Below are 23,313 nucleotides of genomic sequence, written 5' to 3'. Positions count from 1 at the left end.
ACTAGACAATTGAAATTAAATATTTAGTGGCTTGTTGTTGGCTGGGTTTATTACCCTGTAAACAGCCTTCTAACAAGAGTCTTCTTGTAGTAGGTGGTGACCACCTCATTGGACATCATAATTAGGGTAAATTACCAATACACAGCCATGACAGCACAATCAACTGAAAATAATCTCATCTTCCTGAGAAACATAAACTGCAAAGTGAAGAGATTTATAAACAATCATATGACGTTCGACTGGCGGAGCCATCAGACCCATGCTACTTACTTGTTGAGATATATAGAAGTTACTCACCAGTGGATGGAATGTTGGAAGCCCCAGGTACTGGAGAAACCTGTGGTGCTGGAGTAGGCACAGTCTGGTTGAAGTCGCAATGAGGAACAAAACAACAGTAGTCATTGGTGTCTCTCTGTAGGGTGCACTGTGGTGGTACGACTGGGAAGGTGGGGCACCTGTTACAGCATAATACTGATGTTATGTCTTCCTTAACTTATCTCTGATCAAATTCAGATTAAACTTCATCAAGTTGATCCTAAAAATATGCCACCCTATACCAAATTTTGAGCCACATCTCATTTTCTCACTTCCAAATAAAAGAAATTTATAATAATGAAAAAAATAACTTGATTTTGAAATTGAAATTTTTACAATGTACTGTTGAAATTCATTCTTTAATAGTAGGATTTATAAATAAAAATTGAACAATGAGCAGCATACATTGAAAAGACCACAAATCAATGAACATATTATTTTTACATTTGTCATAAATCCCCCAATAAATTGAATATTCTTACAAAGTCTTATCAAACAAGCATGCTAGGTATTTCTAAAGCAAAACATATCCCCAACCGGCCCCTGCTAACTATAGTTAACTGTGACCTCGACCTAAAAGCGCTGAAACTCAAACTTGATCCGTAGCTACTCATACTGAAGTTAAATTCGAACTTCACCATTATAACTTGAAGCATGGCCGAGAATAGAGCAGAAAACTGAGTGGATGGACAGACAGACAGACAGACAGATGGACGGGAATAGACCTTTAATCCTCCTGGTTTCACCAGTAAGGGACCAATAAACTAGATTCATCAATTTGGAATGACCAGATGATACTATTGTCACGTTAATGTAACCCTGGCTAATATAGAACTTCTGTATAGATTGATTGGTAGAATGGAAGACTAATAATCTGGAGGTACCAAGTTTAATCTCTAGTAGAAGCATTGAAACAAATTACAATGTACTCTGTAACATTATCAATGACATGTCACCAATTTAAAGTTGTATTACCGATACAATCAAGACAGTAACATCTTGCATTCACATGCAAAATTTATTTTATAGTGAGAATAGCATGAAAATACTACAATCATACAATACATCAATCTCAAATAGTGCCTATACTATGCCCCTAGATCAAAACGCTTCTTTTAGATTTTGTCAAAATTTTATACTCATAGCCTTTTAATGTAAATCTTAGCAGCAACAGATGATTCAAATGTTGGCCAAGATTATAGTTTCAGGATCCCGGCACGAACCTGAAATCTTTGCTGAAGCCTTAGGGTAAAATAATTACTCCTACCTTTCTGTACACTGGTATTTGCCCATCTTGCCATCGATGCACTCGCACTTGTAGTCACAGCCATCCTGCCATTTCTGGCCCTGGTGGTAAGCTTGACCCTTATAGACACATTCGTCTGCAACATAGACCATAATGATATGTCATAACCAACAACTTTTCTACCGAAGTGACTTCTCACGGTTAAACAGTAACCAATGCATCAAGCTCAAGGCTTTTCAAGGTTGTTATTTTATAACTTAGATATTTTCCACACGGCAGTTGAAAAGGTAAACATAGAACAGCTGCAGGTTCAGTTTTTGTTTTTTTTAGTGTTATTCTTTTTTTAAAATTTATTTTACAGCATATTTACCCATTTTTACCAATTTGATTTTCTTTTAAACAATTGTTTTTTATATAAAAGTTCCAAATGTTTTTTCGGGTGTCAATTCAATATTGAGCTCTATCCACATTTCGGGAAGTATAAAGATCAATCTATTATCAATATATGAATGTATGCAATGTGCCAAAGGCTATTCCAGTAAAACATATCCCACAGGAGGGCTCCAGACACAAATACTATGCATGGATGCAAGAGAAAATCTGGCTCAGTATATTATGGTACTGTTTAAATTAAAGCGATTGTGTCAATGGTTTTTGTTAGATAAACCTGGCGTACTCCCGTTGAGTAGATATTTTGCTGGATTACAATGGTAGTGTCATACTTTTAGGCAGAGGAGAGCTGGTGGTTGGTGGCGATTGTCCTGGAGGTAGAATGGGGGTCACGTATGGGTGTGGCACAGGTGTACCTCCCACACCGATGATTACTCCCGGTACTCCTGTTACAACAACTGGCTGTCCTGAGGGGTTCACAGTGTTACCGTTCACGCCTGGGATCGGGATACACTGGGGCACCTTACAGCACTGTGGGTCCTTCGGGTCGGCTGTCAGAGTGCATGTATTGGGCAGGTTGGGGTACTTGGCACACCTGAAACAAGTCAGCCAAGTTAATTATCAAAGTTCTCATAAATCAATTATGATAGGTCCACTTTCCTTGGTTATAATCTCAGCACCACGACAAACATATATAATCATATAGATTACACTAGTCTTGTATCTGTTATTTAGGAACATTTAAGACTAAATTTTCAACTTAGAAAGGAGTTGGATATCCATTAAATTCTGGTTGCATTGAAAACTTCCAAAATCAGTTTGGCAATCAAAGTCAATAAAACTCTTGTTACGTAGAGAAATATGGGGTTCTAAGTTGTAAATCACCCCATATGACATCATTGAGTTTTGAATTATCATAAAGAAGAATATTGGCTGTACTCTAAGAATCTACTTGTCGCCAATAAGATTCATTCATCTGTGAGCAAACTCTACTTCACAGGATGAACAGGTGTTTTTGGTGTCATGAGATCTAGATCTAGGTCAGACATGTTTGATGCTTGTTGGCATGCCTAGTAGTTATGTTGTCACCAACCTAACTCTTATTCGAGATTCTGATTTAACCCCCTTTGACTTAGATTTGTATGGTGGGTGTTGTCAATGAGTACCTGGTCTTGCCATCCTTGTACTTTTTTAGGAGTCTCCAAGCAAATCTATATTTTGGTTCATATTTTCGCCTTGTTATATCAATGTTGAGTTTATTTCCCCCCTTATTTCATCAATTTTGATGTTATTTTCCCCTCATTTCATCAATTTTGAGGTTATTTTCCCCTCATTTCATTGATGTTGAGGTTATTTTCCCCTCATTTCATTGATGTTGAGGTTATTTTCCCCTCATTTCATTGATGTTGAGGCTATTTTCCCCTCATTTCATCGATGTTGAGGTTATTTTCCCCTCATTTCATCAATTTTGAGGTTATTTTCCCCTCATTTCATTGATGTTGAGGTTATTTTCCCCTCATTTCATTGATGTTGAGGTTATTTTCCCCTCATTTCATTGATGTTGAGGCTATTTTCTTTCCCCTCATTTCATCGATGTTGAGGTTATTTTCCCCTCATTTCATTGATGTTGAGGTTATTTTCCCCTCATTTCATTGATGTTGAGGTTATTTTCCCCTCATTTCATCAATTTTGAGGTTATTTTCCCCTCATTTCATTGATGTTGAGGTTATTTTCCCCTCATTTCATCGATGTTGAGGTTATTTTCCCCTCATTTCATCGATGTTGAGGTTATTTTCCCCCTCAAGTTTATTGATTTTGAGTTTGAATGATGTAAGTTTTCTTAGTTGCTCTAATACTGTTAAGCTGATTAGGGCATAGTGGCACACATAATACCTGTCCAGTGCCAAAGTGATAAACATTTTTATAACAAATTTCAAAATGCGCAGACGAATTTCCAAATCAAAATCATAATAAGAAAGCACAAACACATGTCCTGGTTATGATACCCGAATGGCTATATATACAATGCTTCAAGATGTGTTAATTACCTATCATCACAGCGGTAGTAGCCAATGTGAGCATCCTCACACACACATGTTCTGTCACAGCCATCGTACCATTGCTGGCCCTGGGTGTAGGACTTCCCATTAAATACACATGTCTCTGCAAATTAAAATAACTTCAATTATCATTTCACTTCAAAATCTGTAGTTTCTGACGTTTATAATGTAAGCATTGCTTGTACTTTCTGACGTTTATAATATAAGCTTTGTCTTATATATAAATCCCAAACTGCAAGCAAATTTTTTTTCTTTCATTCATTTTTTTTTTAAATCCACTACATGTACCTTTCAGAGTGGGTGCTAATGTCTGTGGTCCAGTGTGTGGGGTGGGGGATACCCCAGGGATCTGTTGAGGGCCAGGTGTGGGGCGCAGAGTGGGTTCAACACACTGAGGAACCTTACAACAGGCATCGTTTGGATCAACCACCAGGCGACAGTAGCTTGGTACATTGAGGAACAGAGGACACCTGTCAACAGAACATCAACATCAATACACGACTCAACATTACATTTGTACATACAGTATAAAGTAAGTCGGCAAGCCTCGGGTTGGACATTCATGAATTCCCCTTGGGTTGAAATTACTTTGTCACACCCCTAAGGTAGGGAACGATTCTATTATTCTCACATACTTCACAGGGTTATCCGACCGTTGCTAGGGAAAAGATAAATCGATATTACACAGGGTGTAAATTTTGACGCACATTCCAAGGAGCATTGAAGATGGCGCGATGAAAAACTTTCATAAAATCTTATGTTTGGTTGCAAGAATGTGAGAAAAATAATCAATCATGGGTCTGTTCCGCGAACAAGGATATCTTAACCCTCGTGTAAGAGTTTGGCTGGCCAGCACTCGGCAAGCCTCGTGCTGACTGGCCAAACTCTTGAAAGAGGGTTGAGATATCCCTGTTCACAGAACAGACCCATGTTAGATTCTATTATTCTCTTACCATACCAAGCTGGCATACATTTTAAGCCAATGATTTCCGACTACATTGAGTTACAAAACGATTAAAAATATATAACAAGGTATTGCTGAACAACACTGATCTCCATGATTGATCCATTGACCAGGGACTATTTTGTCATTTTCAGTAGTGGTGACATTGACATCTGGCCTTTGACCTTTTGATATTGAACTCGTTAAATAAATTCCACATGACATTGCCAGTCATGCAAGATCCTAATAGACTATTTCTATTTATAACAACGGTGACCTAGCTCTTGGATTAGGGGATACAAAATGTATCAATTACGGAAAGAGACAAAAAACATCGGTGAAGCAGATAACTGTAACATCAGACAATAAGAACTCACTTTTCTTTACACCTGTATCTGCCTATGGACTCATCAATACATTCACAATTGTAAGCACAGCCATCCTGCCACTTCTCTCCTTGTTTGTATGCTACACCTTCATACATACACACCTCTGAAAAAATGTAAAGAGCCAATCTCTGTGATAAGTCCATACAATGCTGTATACATCCTTATTGTTCACTTGTTTACATTTCCACTGAATTGGCCAAAATTGAATATAATGTCTAAACAGCTGACTCAGAACCTGGTCATACATTTTGCTTTGTATCTACTTTCAAACTGGTACCAGGCAGAATTTTTTCAAAACAGGTTAATCTAATTATCAGATCATTTCAACTATTATGTTTATTGTAATTTGATACAAAATTATTTTTTCATATTTCTTTCAGAAAATAGAAGGGAGATAACTACCATTAAGTATCAAGGGAGCTAACTCTACCACAAAACATAATATAATGTGACTTACTTCCTTGTCCGTTGACTCCCTTGCCTTCAAAGATACCCGGGATAGCAGTAGGTACTGGGTATGGTGATGGGGTGACAGCTGGTGTTGGTGGAACAAATGGATATGGAGTGTACGCCAGGGGAGGCACAAGTGTAGCACCGCCTGGAAGAGTTGGGTACAAGCCTGGCTGGTACATGACACCAGGTTGAGGGGTCAGCATCATTCCTGGCATAAGAGTTTCACCACCCGGGATTGTTGGGTACAAGTATGGTGCGTAGGTCTTGCCTGGTGATGGTGTGTAGGTCTGACCTGGTATACCTGGAGCTGTTGGGATAGGGGCGTTGGTGTACCCTGGGTATGGAGTGTTAGCAAATGGTGGTACAAGTGTGGCTCCACCTGGAAGAGTTGGGTACAAGCCTGGCTGGTAGATAAAACCAGGTTGAGGGGTCAGCATCATTCCTGGCATAAGAGTTTCACCACCCGGGATTGTTGGGTACAAGTATGGTGCGTAGGTCTTGCCTGGTGATGGTGTGTAGGTCTGACCTAGTATACCTGGAGCTGTTGGGATAGGAGCGTTGGTGTACCTTGGATATGGAGTGTTGGCAAATGGTGGTACAAGTGTGGCACCGCCTGGAAGAGTTGGGTACAAGCCTGGCTGGTACATGACACCAGGTTGAGGGGTCAGCATCATTCCTGGCATAAGAGTTTCACCACCCGGGATTGTTGGGTACAAGTATGGTGCGTAGGTCTTGCCTGGTGATGGTGTGTAGGTCTGACCTGGTATACCTGGAGCTGTTGGGATAGGAGCGTTGGTGTACCCTGGATATGGAGTGTTAGGCAAATGGTGGTACAAGTGTGGCTCCACCTGGAAGAGTTGGGTACAAACCTGACTGGTAGATAAGACCTGGTTGTGGGGTCAGCATCATTCCTGGCATGAGGGTTTCACCACCCGGGATTGTTGGGTATAAGTCAGGTCTGTAGGTCTTGCCCGGTGATGGTGTGTAGGTCTGACCTGGTATACCTGGAGCTGTTGGGATAGGAGCGTTGGTGTACCTTGGATATGGAGTGATGGCCAGGGAAGGCACAAGTGTAGCACCGCCTGGAAGAGTTGGGTATAAGCCTGGCTGGTACATGACACCAGGTTGTGGGGTGAGAATCATTCCTGGCATGAGGGTTTCACCACCTGGTATTGTTGGGTACAAGTATGGTGCGTAGGTCTTGCCTGGTGATGGTGTGTAGGTCTGACCTGGTATACCTGGAGCTGTTGGGATAGGAGCGTTGGTGTACCCTGGATATGGAGTGTTGGCTAATGGTGGTATTAGTGTGGCTCCGCCTGGAAGGGTTGGGTACAAACCAGGAGCATAAGTCTGGCCCGGCTTTGGGGTGAGCATCATTCCTGGTACAAGAGGCTGTCCTCCAGGAATTGTAGGGTACAGGTTTGGTGCATATGTCTTTCCCGGAGCAGGTGTGTACAATTGTCCTGGAACTCCAGGAGCAGTAGGTATCGGAGCAGGATATGTATAACCAGGATATGGAGTGTTGGCCAATGGTGGGACTAGTGTAGCACCACCAGGGAGAGTTGGGAACAGTCCTGGGGCGTACGTCTTTCCTGGCTCTGGAGTCAGCATCATGCCTGGCACAAGAGGTATACCACCTGGAGCCGTTGGATAAAGGTATGGTGCATAAGTATGTCCCGGTGAAGGGGTGTAAATTTGACCTGGGACACCAGGGGCGGTAGGAATTGGTGCAAATGTGTAACCTGCAAATGGTGGCACTAAAGTGGCGCCACTTGGCAGAGTCGGGTAAAGTCCAGGAGCATAGGTCTGGCCAGGAGCAGGTGTCAGAATCATACCAGGAACAAGAGCCTGTCCGCCTGGTACAGTCGGGTAGAGTCCTGGGGCGTACGTCTTTCCTGGTGATGGTGTGTAAATTTGTCCTGGAATACCCGGAGCAGTCGGAATGGGTGGAGCGTAGGTATATCCTGGGAAGGGTGTGTACATAAGTGGTGGAATCAAGGTCGCTCCTCCAGGAAGAGTTGGATAGAGTCCTGGAGCATAGGTCTGGCCAGGTCGTGGGGTGAGCATCATACCAGGTACAAGGGGTTGTCCTCCTGGTACAGTTGGGTACAGGTTTGGTGCAAATGTCTTTCCTGGTGATGGAGTGTATGTCTGTCCAATAATTCCAGGTGCTGTGGGGACAGGAGCAGCATAGGTGTATTTAGGGTATGGAGTACTAGCAAGAGGAGGTACAAGTGTAGCACCACCAGGTAGAGTAGGATAAAGACCTGGTTGGTACATCACTCCTGGTTCTGGAGTCAGCATCATCCCCGGCATCAGTGTTTCTCCGCCCGGTACTGTCGGGTATAAGTATGGTGCATAAGTCTTGCCTGGTGATGGTGTGTATGTCTGCCCTGGTATACCTGGAGCTGTGGGGACAGGCGGTGAAAAGGTAAACCCTGGGTAGGGAGTGGGTGCATATGGAGGCACAAGAGTAGCTCCTCCAGGAAGAGTTGGGTACAGTCCTGGTGCATAGGTCTTCCCTGGTTGTGGCGTGAGCATCATTCCTGGCACAAGAGTCTGTCCTCCTGGTATTGTTGGGTAGAGACCTGGGGCAAATGTTTTTCCTGGTGAGGGTGTGTACATCTGACCGGGAATGCCAGGCGCTGTAGGAATGGGTGGAGAAAATGTGAACCCAGGATAAGGTGTATATGCCAATGGTGGCATTAATGTTACACCTCCAGGCAGAGTTGGTAGCAATCCTGGAGCATATGTCTTTCCTGGTTGTGGCGTGAGCATCATTCCTGGAACAAGAGTCTGTCCTCCTGGTAATGTTGGGTAGAGTCCTGGAGCGAATGTTTTTCCTGGTGATGGTGTGTATGTTTGTCCTGGAACACCTGGAGCAGTCGGAATGGCTGTTGTACTAAAGGGTGGAATCAGAGTAGCTCCTCCAGGAAGAGTTGGGTACAATCCAGGAGCGTAAGTCTGGCCAGGCTGTGGGGTTAGCATCATTCCTGGTACGAGTGGCTGTCCTCCTGGTACTGTTGGGTAGAGTCCTGGGGCAAATGTATGTCCCGGGGATGGTGTGTATGTCTGACCAGGGATACCTGGAGCTGTGGGAATAGGTGGACTAAATGTGTATCCTGGGTAAGGCGTGTAAGCAAATGGAGGCACAAGAGTTGCTCCGCCAGGAAGGGTTGGGTATAGCCCTGGTGCATATGTCTTTCCTGGTTGTGGCGTGAGCATCATTCCTGGCACAAGTGTCTGTCCTCCTGGTACAGTTGGATAGAGCCCTGGGGCATATGTTTTTCCTGGAGCTGGTGTATAGATTTGTCCAGGGACACCAGGAGCAGTGGGAATCGGTGCAAAGGTGTAACCAGCAAATGGTGGAACAATAGTTGCTCCCCCTGGTAATGTTGGGTAAAAACCAGGTGCATAGGTCTTGCCCGGAAGTGGAGTAAGTATCATTCCTGGAACAAGCATCTGTCCTCCTGGAATTGTCGGGTACAGGTTCGGTGCATATGTAAGTCCTGGAGCAGGTGTGTACGTCTGTCCTGGGATACCTGGAGCAGTGGGGATGGGTGGAGCATAGGTGAATCCAGGATAAGGAGTGTACATCAGAGGGGGGATCAAAGTCTGGCCACCTGGTAGTGTAGGGTATAACCCAGGAGCATACGTCTGTCCTGGTTTCGGGGTCAGCATCATGCCCGGAACAAGAGTCTGGCCTCCGGGAACAGTTGGGTAAAGTCCTGGTGCGTATGTTTTACCAGGAGAAGGAGTGTATGTCTGACCAGGAATGCCTGGAGCTGTAGGAATTGGTGGCTTGTTGGTGTATCCTGGATATGGTGTGTATATCATTGGTGGAACAAGCGTAGCTCCTCCTGGAAGAGTAGGATACAGACCTGGAATGTAAACCTCGCCTGGTTTTGGCGTCAGCATCATGCCCGGCATCAATGTCTCTCCACCTGGTACTGTTGGGTATAAGTTAGGTGGGTAGGTCTTGCCTGGTGATGGTGTGTAGGTCTGACCTGGTATACCTGGAGCTGTGGGGACAGGTGCGAAAGTGTAACCAGGACGTGGTGTGTTCGCCAATGGTGGTACAAGGGTGGCTCCACCTGGAAGGGTTGGGTACAAGCCAGGAGCATAAGTCTGGCCCGGTTGTGGGGTGAGTATCATCCCTGGTTTAAGAGGCTGTCCTCCAGGAACTGTAGGGTACAGGTTTGGTGCATAGGTCTTCCCAGGAGCAGGTGTGTACAATTGTCCTGGAACTCCTGGAGCGGTTGGGATGGGTGTTGGATACGTAAAGCCAGGGTATGGTGTATTGGCCAAAGGAGGCACAAGAGTTGCTCCACCAGGCAGAGTTGGGTACAGCCCGGGAGCATAGGTCTTTCCTGGTTGTGGCGTGAGCATCATACCTGGCACAAGTGTCTGTCCTCCTGGTACAGTTGGGTAGAGTCCTGGGGCATACGTCTTTCCCGGAGCAGGTGTGTAAATTTGTCCGGGAACACCAGGAGCAGTTGGAATGGGTGCAAATGTGTATCCAGCAAACGGTGGAACAAGAGTTGCTCCCCCTGGTAATGTGGGGTACAGCAATGGAGAGTAGGTCTGGCCAGGAGCAGGTGTCAGAATCATACCAGGAACAAGAGTCTGTCCACCTGGTACAGTCGGGTAGAGTCCTGGGGCATATGTCTTTCCTGGAGCAGGTGTGTAAATTTGTCCTGGAATACCCGGAGCAGTCGGAATGGGTGGAGCGTAGGTATATCCTGGGAAGGGTGTGTACATAAGTGGTGGAATCAAGGTCGCTCCTCCAGGAAGAGTTGGATAGAGTCCTGGAGCATAGGTCTGGCCAGGTCGTGGGGTGAGCATCATACCAGGTACAAGGGGTTGTCCTCCTGGTATAGTTGGGTACAGGTTTGGTGCAAATGTCTTTCCTGGTGATGGAGTATATGTCTGTCCGATAATTCCAGGTGCTGTTGGGATTTGAGGAGCAACAGTGTAAACTGGATGTGGAGTGTTAGCAAATGGGGGAACAAGGGTAGCTCCGCCTGGAAGGGTTGGGTACAATCCAGGAGCGTAGGTCTGGCCTGGCTGTGGGGTGAGCATCATTCCAGGTACAAGAGGTTGTCCTCCAGGAATTGTTGGATACAAGTTTGGCGCATATGTTTTTCCTGGTGATGGAGTGTACGTCTGTCCAATAATTCCTGGTGCAGTTGGGATTGGTGGAGCAACAGTATAGGTAGAGGGTGGTGTGTAAGCCAAGGGGGGAACAAGTGTAGCTCCTCCTGGGAGTGTCGGGTAGAATCCTGGAATGTAGACTTGTCCTGGTCTTGGGGTCAGCATCATTCCCGGCATCAATGTCTCTCCTCCTGGTATTGTTGGGTATAAGTTAGGTGCGTAGGTCTTGCCTGGTGATGGTGTGTAGGTCTGACCTGGTATACCCGGAGCTGTGGGGACAGGTGCGAAGGTGTAACCTGGACGTGGTGTGTACGCTAATGGTGGTATAAGGGTGGCTCCACCTGGAAGGGTTGGGTACAAGCCAGGAGCATATGTGTAGCCAGGCTGTGGAGTGAGCATCATCCCTGGTTTAAGAGGCTGTCCTCCAGGAACTGTAGGGTACAGGTTTGGTGCATAGGTCTTCCCAGGAGCAGGTGTGTACAATTGTCCTGGAACCCCTGGAGCAGTAGGTATCGGAGCAGGATATGTAAAGCCAGGGTATGGGGTGTTGACAAACGGTGGCACAAGAGTTGCTCCACCAGGCAGAGTTGGGTACAGCCCGGGAGCATATGTCTGTCCTGGTGCGGGAGTGATCATCATACCAGGCATGAGAGTAATTCCTCCAGGAAGTGTGGGGTACAAATATGGTGCGTATGTCTTCCCTGGAGAAGGTGTGTATGTCTGTCCTGGTATGCCTGGAGCTGTGGGAATAGGTGGTGCATAGGTATATCCTGGGTATGGAGTTTGTGCCATTGGCGGCACAAGAGTTGCTCCACCAGGCAGAGTAGGATACAACCCAGGAGCATATGTCTGCCCAGGAGCGGGTGTTAGCATCATTCCAGGCATCAGAGTTATTCCTCCAGGAAGAGTGGGATAGAGACCTGGAGCAAAGGTCTTGCCTGGCTGTGGTGTATAGGTCTGACCTGGAACTCCTGGGGCAGTTGGGATGGCCGGAGCAGGAGTAGGTGTGATTCTTGGGTCACAGTAAGGTCTCACACAGCAAGAGTCTCGTGGATCAGTGATCATTGTACAGCCAGGAGTCAAGTCATAATGTGGACACCTAAAAATAAGTTTAATTCATTAAAAAAAGAATCATCAAAACTTATAAAATCTTATTTTATTTTTCCTTAATAATTTTATCAAGAAAAAAGTATGCTTTTTTTTTTTTAAATGTTAATGAAATTTGCTTGATTCTTAAGAATATTTCCATCTATAATAATTCATGTTAATAAATATTTCAACAGAATATTTTACTTAACAAATTAAGCAATAAATGTTTTGAAAGCTTTCACAGTACAATAATGACAGCAGATGTTTTAAAAAGCTACAATTTTTTCTTTTCAACTTCCAGTCTGATCACAATTCTCCTCTCTAGTGAACCTCTGAACCTAAGGAGACTGAGAAACTCACCGGTCGTTACATCTGAAGTATCCTGTAGTGGCATTTTCACACACACATTTCAGCTCGCAGCCATCTGACCAGGACTGTCCCTGGGTGAAGGGTACACCATTATACATACACACAGGGTTAGGCGATGCATTGGGTGTAAGGGATGGAGTCTGGCCAGGTCCTAGGGATGGAGTAACTGCCGGCTTTGCTGTGGGTTTGAGGACGCAGTAAGGTTTCATACAACATGGGTTCAGATAGTCCCTCTGTAGGGTACAGCCATCAGGCAAGTTCACAAATCTGGAGCATCTATAAAAAAAGACAATCATATAGTAACATTATCAGAAACACAAGAAATTGAACAGAAATCAAGAATATTACATTATACAGAAAAGCAATGTTAATCAGTTCCTTGAAAAAATGATATATATGACTCCTAAATATCAAAATGGCTGTAACAGAATTATTAATGGTTTTTCAAACTTCCCATTTACAAACCAGGCAGCAAGCGTAATAATTCATGCAGAAAATAGTTCGGAACACTCAATAAAACAGAACATGTCTATCATTTTAATTTTTTTTCTATAATTTATTTATTTGAAACAGGTGTCTTCCACCAAATAAAGGATGAATCATATTAGGAAATTACAAACAATATTTTGTGGAAGGAGACAGTGTGTTGTTGGGCCTTTTTTAAATTTTTTTGAGAACAAATTATTCGGTCCAATCCGGTTTTTTTTGTGTTTTTTTTTGAGAAAAAATTTGGTCCCATCCGGAATATATCAGGATAGCAGAAATACACAACATTTGAATTCCTTATATGTTCTCAATGATTGATTTGGTCTTCACTGGGGTCGGTGATGACCACTGTAGGTGGCAAAGCACCTAAAAGGGTGAAAAATAAAACATTTACCGTTCTGAACACTGGTAGAATCCAGTCTTGGCATCCACACACTCACAGTTGTAGTCGCAGCCATCCTCCCACTTCTGGCCCTGAGTGTACTGTTGGCCCTTATACACACATACATCTAGAAACATATCAACATTATTCTTGTTACTGATAGACATTATCTTGTATGAACGTGGGTTTTGAACTCACCCAGAGGTGGAGGGCTAGTGATAAAGTGTCAGAACACCTTAACCACTCAGCCACCATGGCCCTTGCAAGAAGAAGACATGGTCCTCGTATTTGATCATGACTTGCTCATGAAATAAGGAGCTATTAAGAATACAGAAACAGGGTAAAATGAATCAAATGTTTCCTCAAAAGAGGAGAAAGGAGAAAACAGCTCAGTATAAATTATGCTAATCATAACTACTGGCAATGTTATTACAAGATAGAATCCATCAAATTCTCTCAACAACTAGAAAATATATGCAAGACAGGAATGCACCTGCTCCTTTAAATAATCATTTAAGTTGATGTTAAGGGTCTATGGTGTAAATAGAGGTTACACAACGAGTGGCTGTTTGATATGGAATTTATTTCACACGAGTAAGTTATTTCTTAAAAGTTTTAAGAAATAACTTACGAGTGTGAAATAAATTCCATATCCAAAAATCACAAGTCATGTGACCTGTTTCTACCACAATAATATCGGCTTGAATCAAAGGGAAACGTGGCCAAGTATGCAAATAGGGTGTTACAGGTGATGGCCAGGACCCGATGATGTGACGTAATTCGATTATTGATGACGTCAATAACAATTGCAGCTCGGGTCTAAGTTTAAAGTCTTGACCAATCAAAAGACTGGAAGGTCATATACCACTAGTGGTATATAACATATATATATATCCAACAGTTGGCACATTTATACCAATGACTTGAGAGTGGAATAACACAGCATATTGTGGTAGAAACATGCCAACCAAATCTGCTGGAGTGGTTCTCGAGGAATAATATTGATTTAGATAGGGACAGGACGCATTTTTGTCGCATTCAGAAGAGATCAAATTTGACGAGACCCTTTAACCCAACCGATGACTACAAGAATATGATCATGCAAGTATGGAGCTTGATGTTATGATACTACAATGTAAATATTATATGCTGTAAATATAAACTAAATCAGAGGGGCTCTCCAGATATTTTATTGATGCAGAACAGGATGCCATGTGAGGAATGGACGTCGGCAATACTTTACACCTTTACTTACCTTTGAATGTGGGACCTTGGGAGGGGGCTGGCGTGGGAGCCAGAGTGGACACCCCGGGGAGGGGCTGAGCTGTGGGTACAACATTAGGTCGTGGTGTAGGCTTGACGACACTTCCTCCATTGATGACTCCAGGAGCCGCTGTTGGGTAGCCGTAGCCAGAGTAAGTGCCATTAGTAGGGGTGAAGGAACATTCAGGTACCTTACAACAGAATGGGTCCTTAGGATCAGACACAAGCTTGCAGCTGGCTGATAGTTTTGGAAACGCAGCACATCTGAAACAGAATTTTTGAGGTATAAGTTTTTTGGCCCCTCAAAACTTCAAGATGTGTATTATTTATTTAATGATTGTTTGTAATTTAAGATAGATCCCCTCTCATTTTTGAAAGCGTCTGAAAACTGGAGAAATTGGGGTGTATTGCAGGTCCCTGAAAAACACACAAGGCAGACATAACGATTATATTTTTCTGTAGTAGGAATGTACACTTTCATTAAAACAAACCGGAAGATATGTTTTATAATCACTATAATTATCTAATAATAATGATTTAGGACACAAGACCAAAACCTAAATTTTGACCCAAATTACGGGATGTCTGTTCTTTTACATTTGTTGGCAGCAGCAATAGACATTATTGAGTCTATTAGAGAACTGTTTACTGTACCGGGAGTCAGTCTATTAGTAAGAGTATTGTTTAATATACAGGGAGTCAGCCTATTAGAGAATTGTTTACTGTACAGGGAGTCAGTCTATTAGAGTACTGTTTACTATACAGGGAGTCAGTCTATTAGAGAACTGTTTACTATACAGGGAGTCAGTCTATTAGAGTACTGTTTACTATACAGGGAGTCAGTCTATTAGAGAACTGTTTACTATACTGGGAGTCAGTCTATTAGAGAACTGTTTACTATACAGGGAGTCAGTCTATTAGAGAACTGTTTACTATACAGGGAGTCAGTCTATTAGAGAATTGTTTACTATACAGGGAGTCAGTCTATTAGAGAATTTTTTAATATACAGGGAGTCAGCCTATTAGAGAACTGTTTACTATACAGGGAGTCAGCCTATTAGACAACTGTTTACTATACAGGGAGTCAGTCTATTAGAGAACTGTTTAATATACAGGGAGTCAGCCTATTAGAGTATTTTTTAATATACAGGGAGTCAGCCTATTAGATAACTGTTTACTGTACAGTGAGTCAGTCTATTAGAGAACTGTTTAATATACAGTGAGTGAGCCTATTAGAGAACTGTTTATAACACAGGGAGTCAGTCTATTAGAGAACTGTTTAATATACAGTGAGTCAGTCTATTAGAGTACTGTTTACTATACAGGGATTCAGTCTATTAGAGAACTGTTTATTATACAGGGAGTCAGTCTATTAGAGAACTGTTTACTATACAGGGAGTCAGTCTATTAGAGTACTGTTTACTATACAGGGAGTCAGTCTATTAGAGAACTGTTTATTATACAGGGAGTCAGTCTATTAGAGTACTGTTTACTATACAGGGAGTCAGTCTATTAGAGAACTGTTTACTATACAGGGAGTCAGTCTATTAGAGAATTGTTTACTATACAGGGAGTCAGTCTATTAGAGAATTTTTTAATATACAGGGAGTCAGCCTATTAGAGAACTGTTTACTATACAGGGAGTCAGCCTATTAGATAACTGTTTACTATACAGGGAGTCAGTCTATTAGAGAACTGTTTAATATACAGTGAGTGAGCCTATTAGAGTATTTTTTAATATACAGGGAGTCAGCCTATTAGATAACTGTTTACTGTACAGTGAGTCAGTCTATTAGAGAACTGTTTAATATACAGGGAGTCAGTCTATTAGAGAACTGTTTATTATACAGGGAGTCAGTCTATTAGAGAACTGTTTACTATACAGGGAGTCAGTCTATTAGAGAACTGTTTACTGTACAGGGAGTCAGTCTATTAGAGAACTGTTTACTATACAGGGAGTCAGTCTATTAGAGAACTGTTTACTATACAGGGAGTCAGTCTATTAGAGAACTGTTTATAACACAGGGAGTCAGTCTATTAGAGAACTGTTTACTATACAGGGAGTCAGTCTATTAGAGAACTGTTTACTATACAGGGAGTCAGTCTATTAGAGAACTGTTTAATATACAGTGAGTCAGTCTATTAGAGTACTGTTTACTATACAGGGATTCAGTCTATTAGAGAACTGTTTATTATACAGGGAGTCAGTCTATTAGAGAACTGTTTACTATACAGGGAGTCAGTCTATTAGAGTACTGTTTACTATACAGGGAGTCAGTCTATTAGAGAATTGTTTACTATACAGGGAGTCAGTCTATTAGAGTACTGTTTACTATACAGGGAGTCAGTCTATTAAAGAACTGTTTACTATACAGGGAGTCAGTCTATTAGAGAATTGTTTACTATACAGGGAGTCAGTCTATTAGAGAACTGTTTATTATACAGGGAGTCAGTCTATTAGAGTACTGTTTACTATACAGAGTCAGTCTATTAGAGAATTGTTTACCAACAGGGAGTCAGTCTATTAGAGTACTGTTTACTATACAGGGAGTCAGTCTATTAGAGAACTGTTTAATATACAGTGAGTGAGCCTATTAGAGAACTGTTTATCAACAGGGAGTCAGTCTATTAGAGAACTGTTTACTATACAGTCAGTCTATTAGAGAACTGTTTACCAACAGGGAGTCAGTCTATTAGAGAACTGTTTAATATACAGGGAGTCAGTCTATTAGAGTACTGTTTACTATACAGGGAGTCAGTCTATTAGAGTACTGTTTACTATACAGGGAGTCAGTCTATTAGAGAACTGTTTATTATACAGGGAGTCAGTCTATTAGAGTACTGTTTATTATACAGGGAGTCAGTCTATTAGAGAACTGTTTACTATACAGGGAGTCAGTCTATTAGAGAACTGTTTACTATACAGGGAGTCAGTCTATTAGAGAACTGTTTACTATACAGGGAGTCAGTCTATTAGAGAACTGTTTACTATACAGGGAGTCAGTCTATTAGAGAACTGTTTATTATACAGGGAGTCAGTCTATTAGAGAACTGTTTACTATACAGGGAGTCAGTCTATTAGAGAACTGTTTACTATACAGGGAGTCAGTCTATTAGAGAACTGTTTACTATACAGGGAGTCAGTCTATTAGAGAACTGTTTACTATACAGGGAGTCAGTCTATTAGAGTACTGTTTACTATACAGGGAGTCAGTCTATTAGAGAACTGTTTATTATACAGGGAGTCAGTCTATTAGAGTACTGTTTATTATACAGGGAGTCAGTCTATTAGAGAACTGTTTACTATACAGGGAGTCAGTCTATTAGAGAACTGTTTACTATACAGGGAGTCAGTCTATTAGAGAACTGTTTACTATACAGGGAGTCAGCCTATTAGAGTACTGTTTATTATACAGGGAGTCAGTCTATTAGAGAACTGTTTACTATACAGGGAGTCAGTCTATTAGAGAACTGTTTACTATACAGGGAGTCAGTCTATTAGAGAACTGTTTACTATACAGGGAGTCAGCCTATTAGAGTACTGTTTATTATACAGGGAGTCAGTCTATTAGAGAACTGTTTATTATACAGGGAGTCAGTCTATTAGAGAACTGTTTATTATACAGTGTCAGTCTATTAGATAACTGTTTACTGTACAGGGAGTCAGTCTATTAGAGTACTGTTTATTATACAGGGAGTCAGCCTATTAGATAACTGTTTACTATACAGGGAGTCAGTCTATTAGAGTACTGTTTATAACACAGGGAGTCAGTCTATTAGAGAACTGTTTATTATACAGTGTCAGTCTATTAGATAACTGTTTACTGTACAGGGAGTCAGTCTATTAGAGTACTGTTTACTATACAGGGAGTCAGTCTATTAGAGAACTGTTTACTATACAGGGAGTCAGTCTATTAGAGAACTGTTTACTATACAGTGTCAGTCTATTAGATAACTGTTTACTGTACAGGGAGTCAGTCTATTAGAGTACTGTTTACTATACAGGGAGTCAGTCTATTAGAGAACTGTTTACTATACAGGGAGTCAGTCTATTAGAGAATTGTTTACTATACAGGGAGTCAGCCTATTAGAGAACTGTTTACTATACAGGGAGTCAGTCTATTAGAGAACTGTTTACTATACAGGGAGTCAGTCTATTAGAGAACTGTTTACTATACAGGGAGTCAGTCTATTAGAGAATTGTTTACTATACAGGGAGTGAGCCTATTAGAGAACTGTTTACTATACAGGGAGTCAGTCTATTAGAGAACTGTTTATAACACAGGGAGTCAGTCTATTAGAGAACTGTTTATTATACAGGGAGTCAGTCTATTAGAGAACTGTTTACTATACAGTGTCAGTCTATTAGATAACTGTTTACTGTACAGGGAGTCAGTCTATTAGAGTACTGTTTACTATACAGGGAGTCAGTCTATTAGAGAACTGTTTACTATACAGGGAGTCAGTCTATTAGAGAACTGTTTACTATACAGGGAGTCAGTCTATTAGAGAACTGTTTATTATACAGGGAGTCAGTCTATTAGAGAACTGTTTACTATACAGGGAGTCAGTCTATTAGAGTATTGTTTATTATACAGGGAGTCAGTCTATTAGAGAACTGTTTACTATACAGGGAGTCAGTCTATTAGAGAACTGTTTACTATACAGGGAGTCAGTCTATTAGAGAACTGTTTATTATACAGGGAGTCAGTCTATTAGAGAACTGTTTACTATACAGGGAGTCAGTCTATTAGAGTACTGTTTACTATACAGGGAGTCAGCCTATTAGAGAACTGTTTACTATACAGGGAGTGAGCCTATTAGAGAACTGTTGATCAACAGGGAGTCAGTCTATTAGAGAACTGTTTACTATACAGTCAGTCTATTAGAGAACTGTTTACCAACAGGGAGTCAGTCTATTAGAGAACTGTTTAATATACAGGGAGTCAGTCTATTAGAGTACTGTTTACTATACAGGGAGTCAGTCTATTAGAGTACTGTTTACTATACAGGGAGTCAGTCTATTAGAGAACTGTTTATTATACAGGGAGTCAGTCTATTAGAGTACTGTTTATTATACAGGGAGTCAGTCTATTAGAGAACTGTTTACTATACAGGGAGTCAGTCTATTAGAGAACTGTTTACTATACAGGGAGTCAGTCTATTAGAGAACTGTTTACTATACAGGGAGTCAGTTTATTAGAGAACTGTTTACTATACAGGGAGTCAGTCTATTAGAGAACTGTTTATTATACAGGGAGTCAGTCTATTAGAGAACTGTTTACTATACAGGGAGTCAGTCTATTAGAGAACTGTTTACTATACAGGGAGTCAGTCTATTAGAGAACTGTTTACTATACAGGGAGTCAGTCTATTAGAGAACTGTTTACTATACAGGGAGTCAGTCTATTAGAGAACTGTTTACTATACAGGGAGTCAGTCTATTAGAGTACTGTTTACTATACAGGGAGTCAGTCTATTAGAGAACTGTTTATTATACAGGGAGTCAGTCTATTAGAGAACTGTTTACTATACAGGGAGTCAGTCTATTAGAGAACTGTTTACTATACAGGGAGTCAGCCTATTAGAGTACTGTTTATTATACAGGGAGTCAGTCTATTAGAGAACTGTTTACTATACAGGGAGTCAGTCTATTAGAGAATTGTTTACTATACAGGGAGTCAGTCTATTAGAGAACTGTTTACTATACAGGGAGTGAGCCTATTAGAGAACTGTTTACTATACAGGGAGTCAGTCTATTAGAGAACTGTTTATAACACAGGGAGTCAGTCTATTAGAGAACTGTTTATTATACAGGGAGTCAGTCTATTAGAGAACTGTTTACTATACAGTGTCAGTCTATTAGATAACTGTTTACTGTACAGGGAGTCAGTCTATTAGAGTACTGTTTACTATACAGGGAGTCAGTCTATTAGAGAACTGTTTACTATACAGGGAGTCAGTCTATTAGAGAACTGTTTACTATACAGGGAGTCAGTCTATTAGAGAACTGTTTATTATACAGGGAGTCAGTCTATTAGAGAACTGTTTACTATACAGGGAGTCAGTCTATTAGAGAACTGTTTACTATACAGGGAGTCAGTCTATTAGAGAACTGTTTACTATACAGGGAGTCAGTCTATTAGAGTACTGTTTACTATACAGGGAGTCAGCCTATTAGAGAACTGTTTACTATACAGGGAGTCAGTCTATTAGAGTACTGTTTACTATACAGGGAGTCAGTCTATTAGAGAACTGTTTATTATACAGGGAGTCAGTCTATTAGAGTATTGTTTACTATACAGGGAGTCAGTCTATTAGAGAACTGTTTACTATACAGGGAGTAGCCTATTAGAGTATTGTTTACTATACAGGGAGTTAGTCTATTAGAGAACTGTTTACTATACAGGGAGTAGCCTATTAGAGTATTGTTTACTATACAGGGAGTCAGCCTATTAGAGAACTGTTTACTATACAGGGAGTGAGCCTATTAGAGAACTGTTTACTATACAGGGAGTCAGCCTATTAGAGAACTGTTTACTGTACAGGGAGTCAGTCTATTAGAGAACTGTTTATTATACAGGGAGTCAGTCTATTAGAGTACTGTTTATTATACAGGGAGTCAGTCTATTAGAGAACTGTTTACTATACAGGGAGTCAGTCTATTAGAGAACTGTTTACTATACAGGGAGTCAGTCTATTAGAGAACTGTTTACTATACAGGGAGTCAGCCTATTAGAGTACTGTTTATTATACAGGGAGTCAGTCTATTAGAGAACTGTTTACTATACAGGGAGTCAGTCTATTAGAGAACTGTTTACTATACAGGGAGTCAGTCTATTAGAGAACTGTTTACTATACAGGGAGTCAGCCTATTAGAGTACTGTTTATTATACAGGGAGTCAGTCTATTAGAGAACTGTTTATTATACAGGGAGTCAGTCTATTAGAGAACTGTTTATTATACAGTGTCAGTCTATTAGATAACTGTTTACTGTACAGGGAGTCAGTCTATTAGAGTACTGTTTATTATACAGGGAGTCAGCCTATTAGATAACTGTTTACTATACAGGGAGTCAGTCTATTAGAGTACTGTTTATAACACAGGGAGTCAGTCTATTAGAGAACTGTTTATTATACAGTGTCAGTCTATTAGATAACTGTTTACTGTACAGGGAGTCAGTCTATTAGAGTACTGTTTACTATACAGGGAGTCAGTCTATTAGAGAACTGTTTACTATACAGGGAGTCAGTCTATTAGAGAACTGTTTACTATACAGTGTCAGTCTATTAGATAACTGTTTACTGTACAGGGAGTCAGTCTATTAGAGTACTGTTTACTATACAGGGAGTCAGTCTATTAGAGAACTGTTTACTATACAGGGAGTCAGTCTATTAGAGAATTGTTTACTATACAGGGAGTCAGCCTATTAGAGAACTGTTTACTATACAGGGAGTCAGTCTATTAGAGAACTGTTTACTATACAGGGAGTCAGTCTATTAGAGAACTGTTTACTATACAGGGAGTCAGTCTATTAGAGAATTGTTTACTATACAGGGAGTGAGCCTATTAGAGAACTGTTTACTATACAGGGAGTCAGTCTATTAGAGAACTGTTTATAACACAGGGAGTCAGTCTATTAGAGAACTGTTTATTATACAGGGAGTCAGTCTATTAGAGAACTGTTTACTATACAGTGTCAGTCTATTAGATAACTGTTTACTGTACAGGGAGTCAGTCTATTAGAGTACTGTTTACTATACAGGGAGTCAGTCTATTAGAGAACTGTTTACTATACAGGGAGTCAGTCTATTAGAGAACTGTTTACTATACAGGGAGTCAGTCTATTAGAGAACTGTTTATTATACAGGGAGTCAGTCTATTAGAGAACTGTTTACTATACAGGGAGTCAGTCTATTAGAGTATTGTTTATTATACAGGGAGTCAGTCTATTAGAGAACTGTTTACTATACAGGGAGTCAGTCTATTAGAGAACTGTTTACTATACAGGGAGTCAGTCTATTAGAGAACTGTTTATTATACAGGGAGTCAGTCTATTAGAGAACTGTTTACTATACAGGGAGTCAGTCTATTAGAGTACTGTTTACTATACAGGGAGTCAGCCTATTAGAGAACTGTTTACTATACAGGGAGTGAGCCTATTAGAGAACTGTTTATCAACAGGGAGTCAGTCTATTAGAGAACTGTTTACTATACAGTCAGTCTATTAGAGAACTGTTTACCAACAGGGAGTCAGTCTATTAGAGAACTGTTTAATATACAGGGAGTCAGTCTATTAGAGTACTGTTTACTATACAGGGAGTCAGTCTATTAGAGTACTGTTTACTATACAGGGAGTCAGTCTATTAGAGAACTGTTTACTATACAGGGAGTCAGTCTATTAGAGTACTGTTTATTATACAGGGAGTCAGTCTATTAGAGAACTGTTTACTATACAGGGAGTCAGTCTATTAGAGAACTGTTTACTATACAGGGAGTCAGTCTATTAGAGAACTGTTTACTATACAGGGAGTCAGTTTATTAGAGAACTGTTTACTATACAGGGAGTCAGTCTATTAGAGAACTGTTTATTATACAGGGAGTCAGTCTATTAGAGAACTGTTTACTATACAGGGAGTCAGTCTATTAGAGAACTGTTTACTATACAGGGAGTCAGTCTATTAGAGAACTGTTTACTATACAGGGAGTCAGTCTATTAGAGAACTGTTTACTATACAGGGAGTCAGTCTATTAGAGAACTGTTTACTATACAG

General features: G+C 41.0%; 1 protein-coding gene across 1 annotated transcript in view; it reads right to left on the bottom strand.

The window, feature by feature from the left end:
- The window catches only part of LOC117337832, a 92,736-nt gene that overhangs the window by 32,833 nt on the left and 36,590 nt on the right, over nucleotides 1–23,313 (bottom strand). The window contains 11 exon segments of the mRNA XM_033898960.1: nucleotides 298–455; nucleotides 1,583–1,697; nucleotides 2,284–2,546; nucleotides 4,000–4,114; nucleotides 4,300–4,481; nucleotides 5,332–5,446; nucleotides 5,801–6,608; nucleotides 6,610–12,049; nucleotides 12,400–12,684; nucleotides 13,289–13,403; nucleotides 14,532–14,803. Coding sequence (XP_033754851.1) covers nucleotides 298–455; nucleotides 1,583–1,697; nucleotides 2,284–2,546; nucleotides 4,000–4,114; nucleotides 4,300–4,481; nucleotides 5,332–5,446; nucleotides 5,801–6,608; nucleotides 6,610–12,049; nucleotides 12,400–12,684; nucleotides 13,289–13,403; nucleotides 14,532–14,803 — 7,868 coding nt within the window.

The sequence above is a fragment of the Pecten maximus genome, chromosome 11 (assembly GCF_902652985.1).
Source record: "Pecten maximus chromosome 11, xPecMax1.1, whole genome shotgun sequence".
In the NCBI taxonomy this organism is placed as follows: domain Eukaryota; kingdom Metazoa; phylum Mollusca; class Bivalvia; order Pectinida; family Pectinidae; genus Pecten; species Pecten maximus.
Note: the sequence above shows the minus strand (reverse complement) of the source record. Positions and strands in the feature narration are given on the sequence as shown.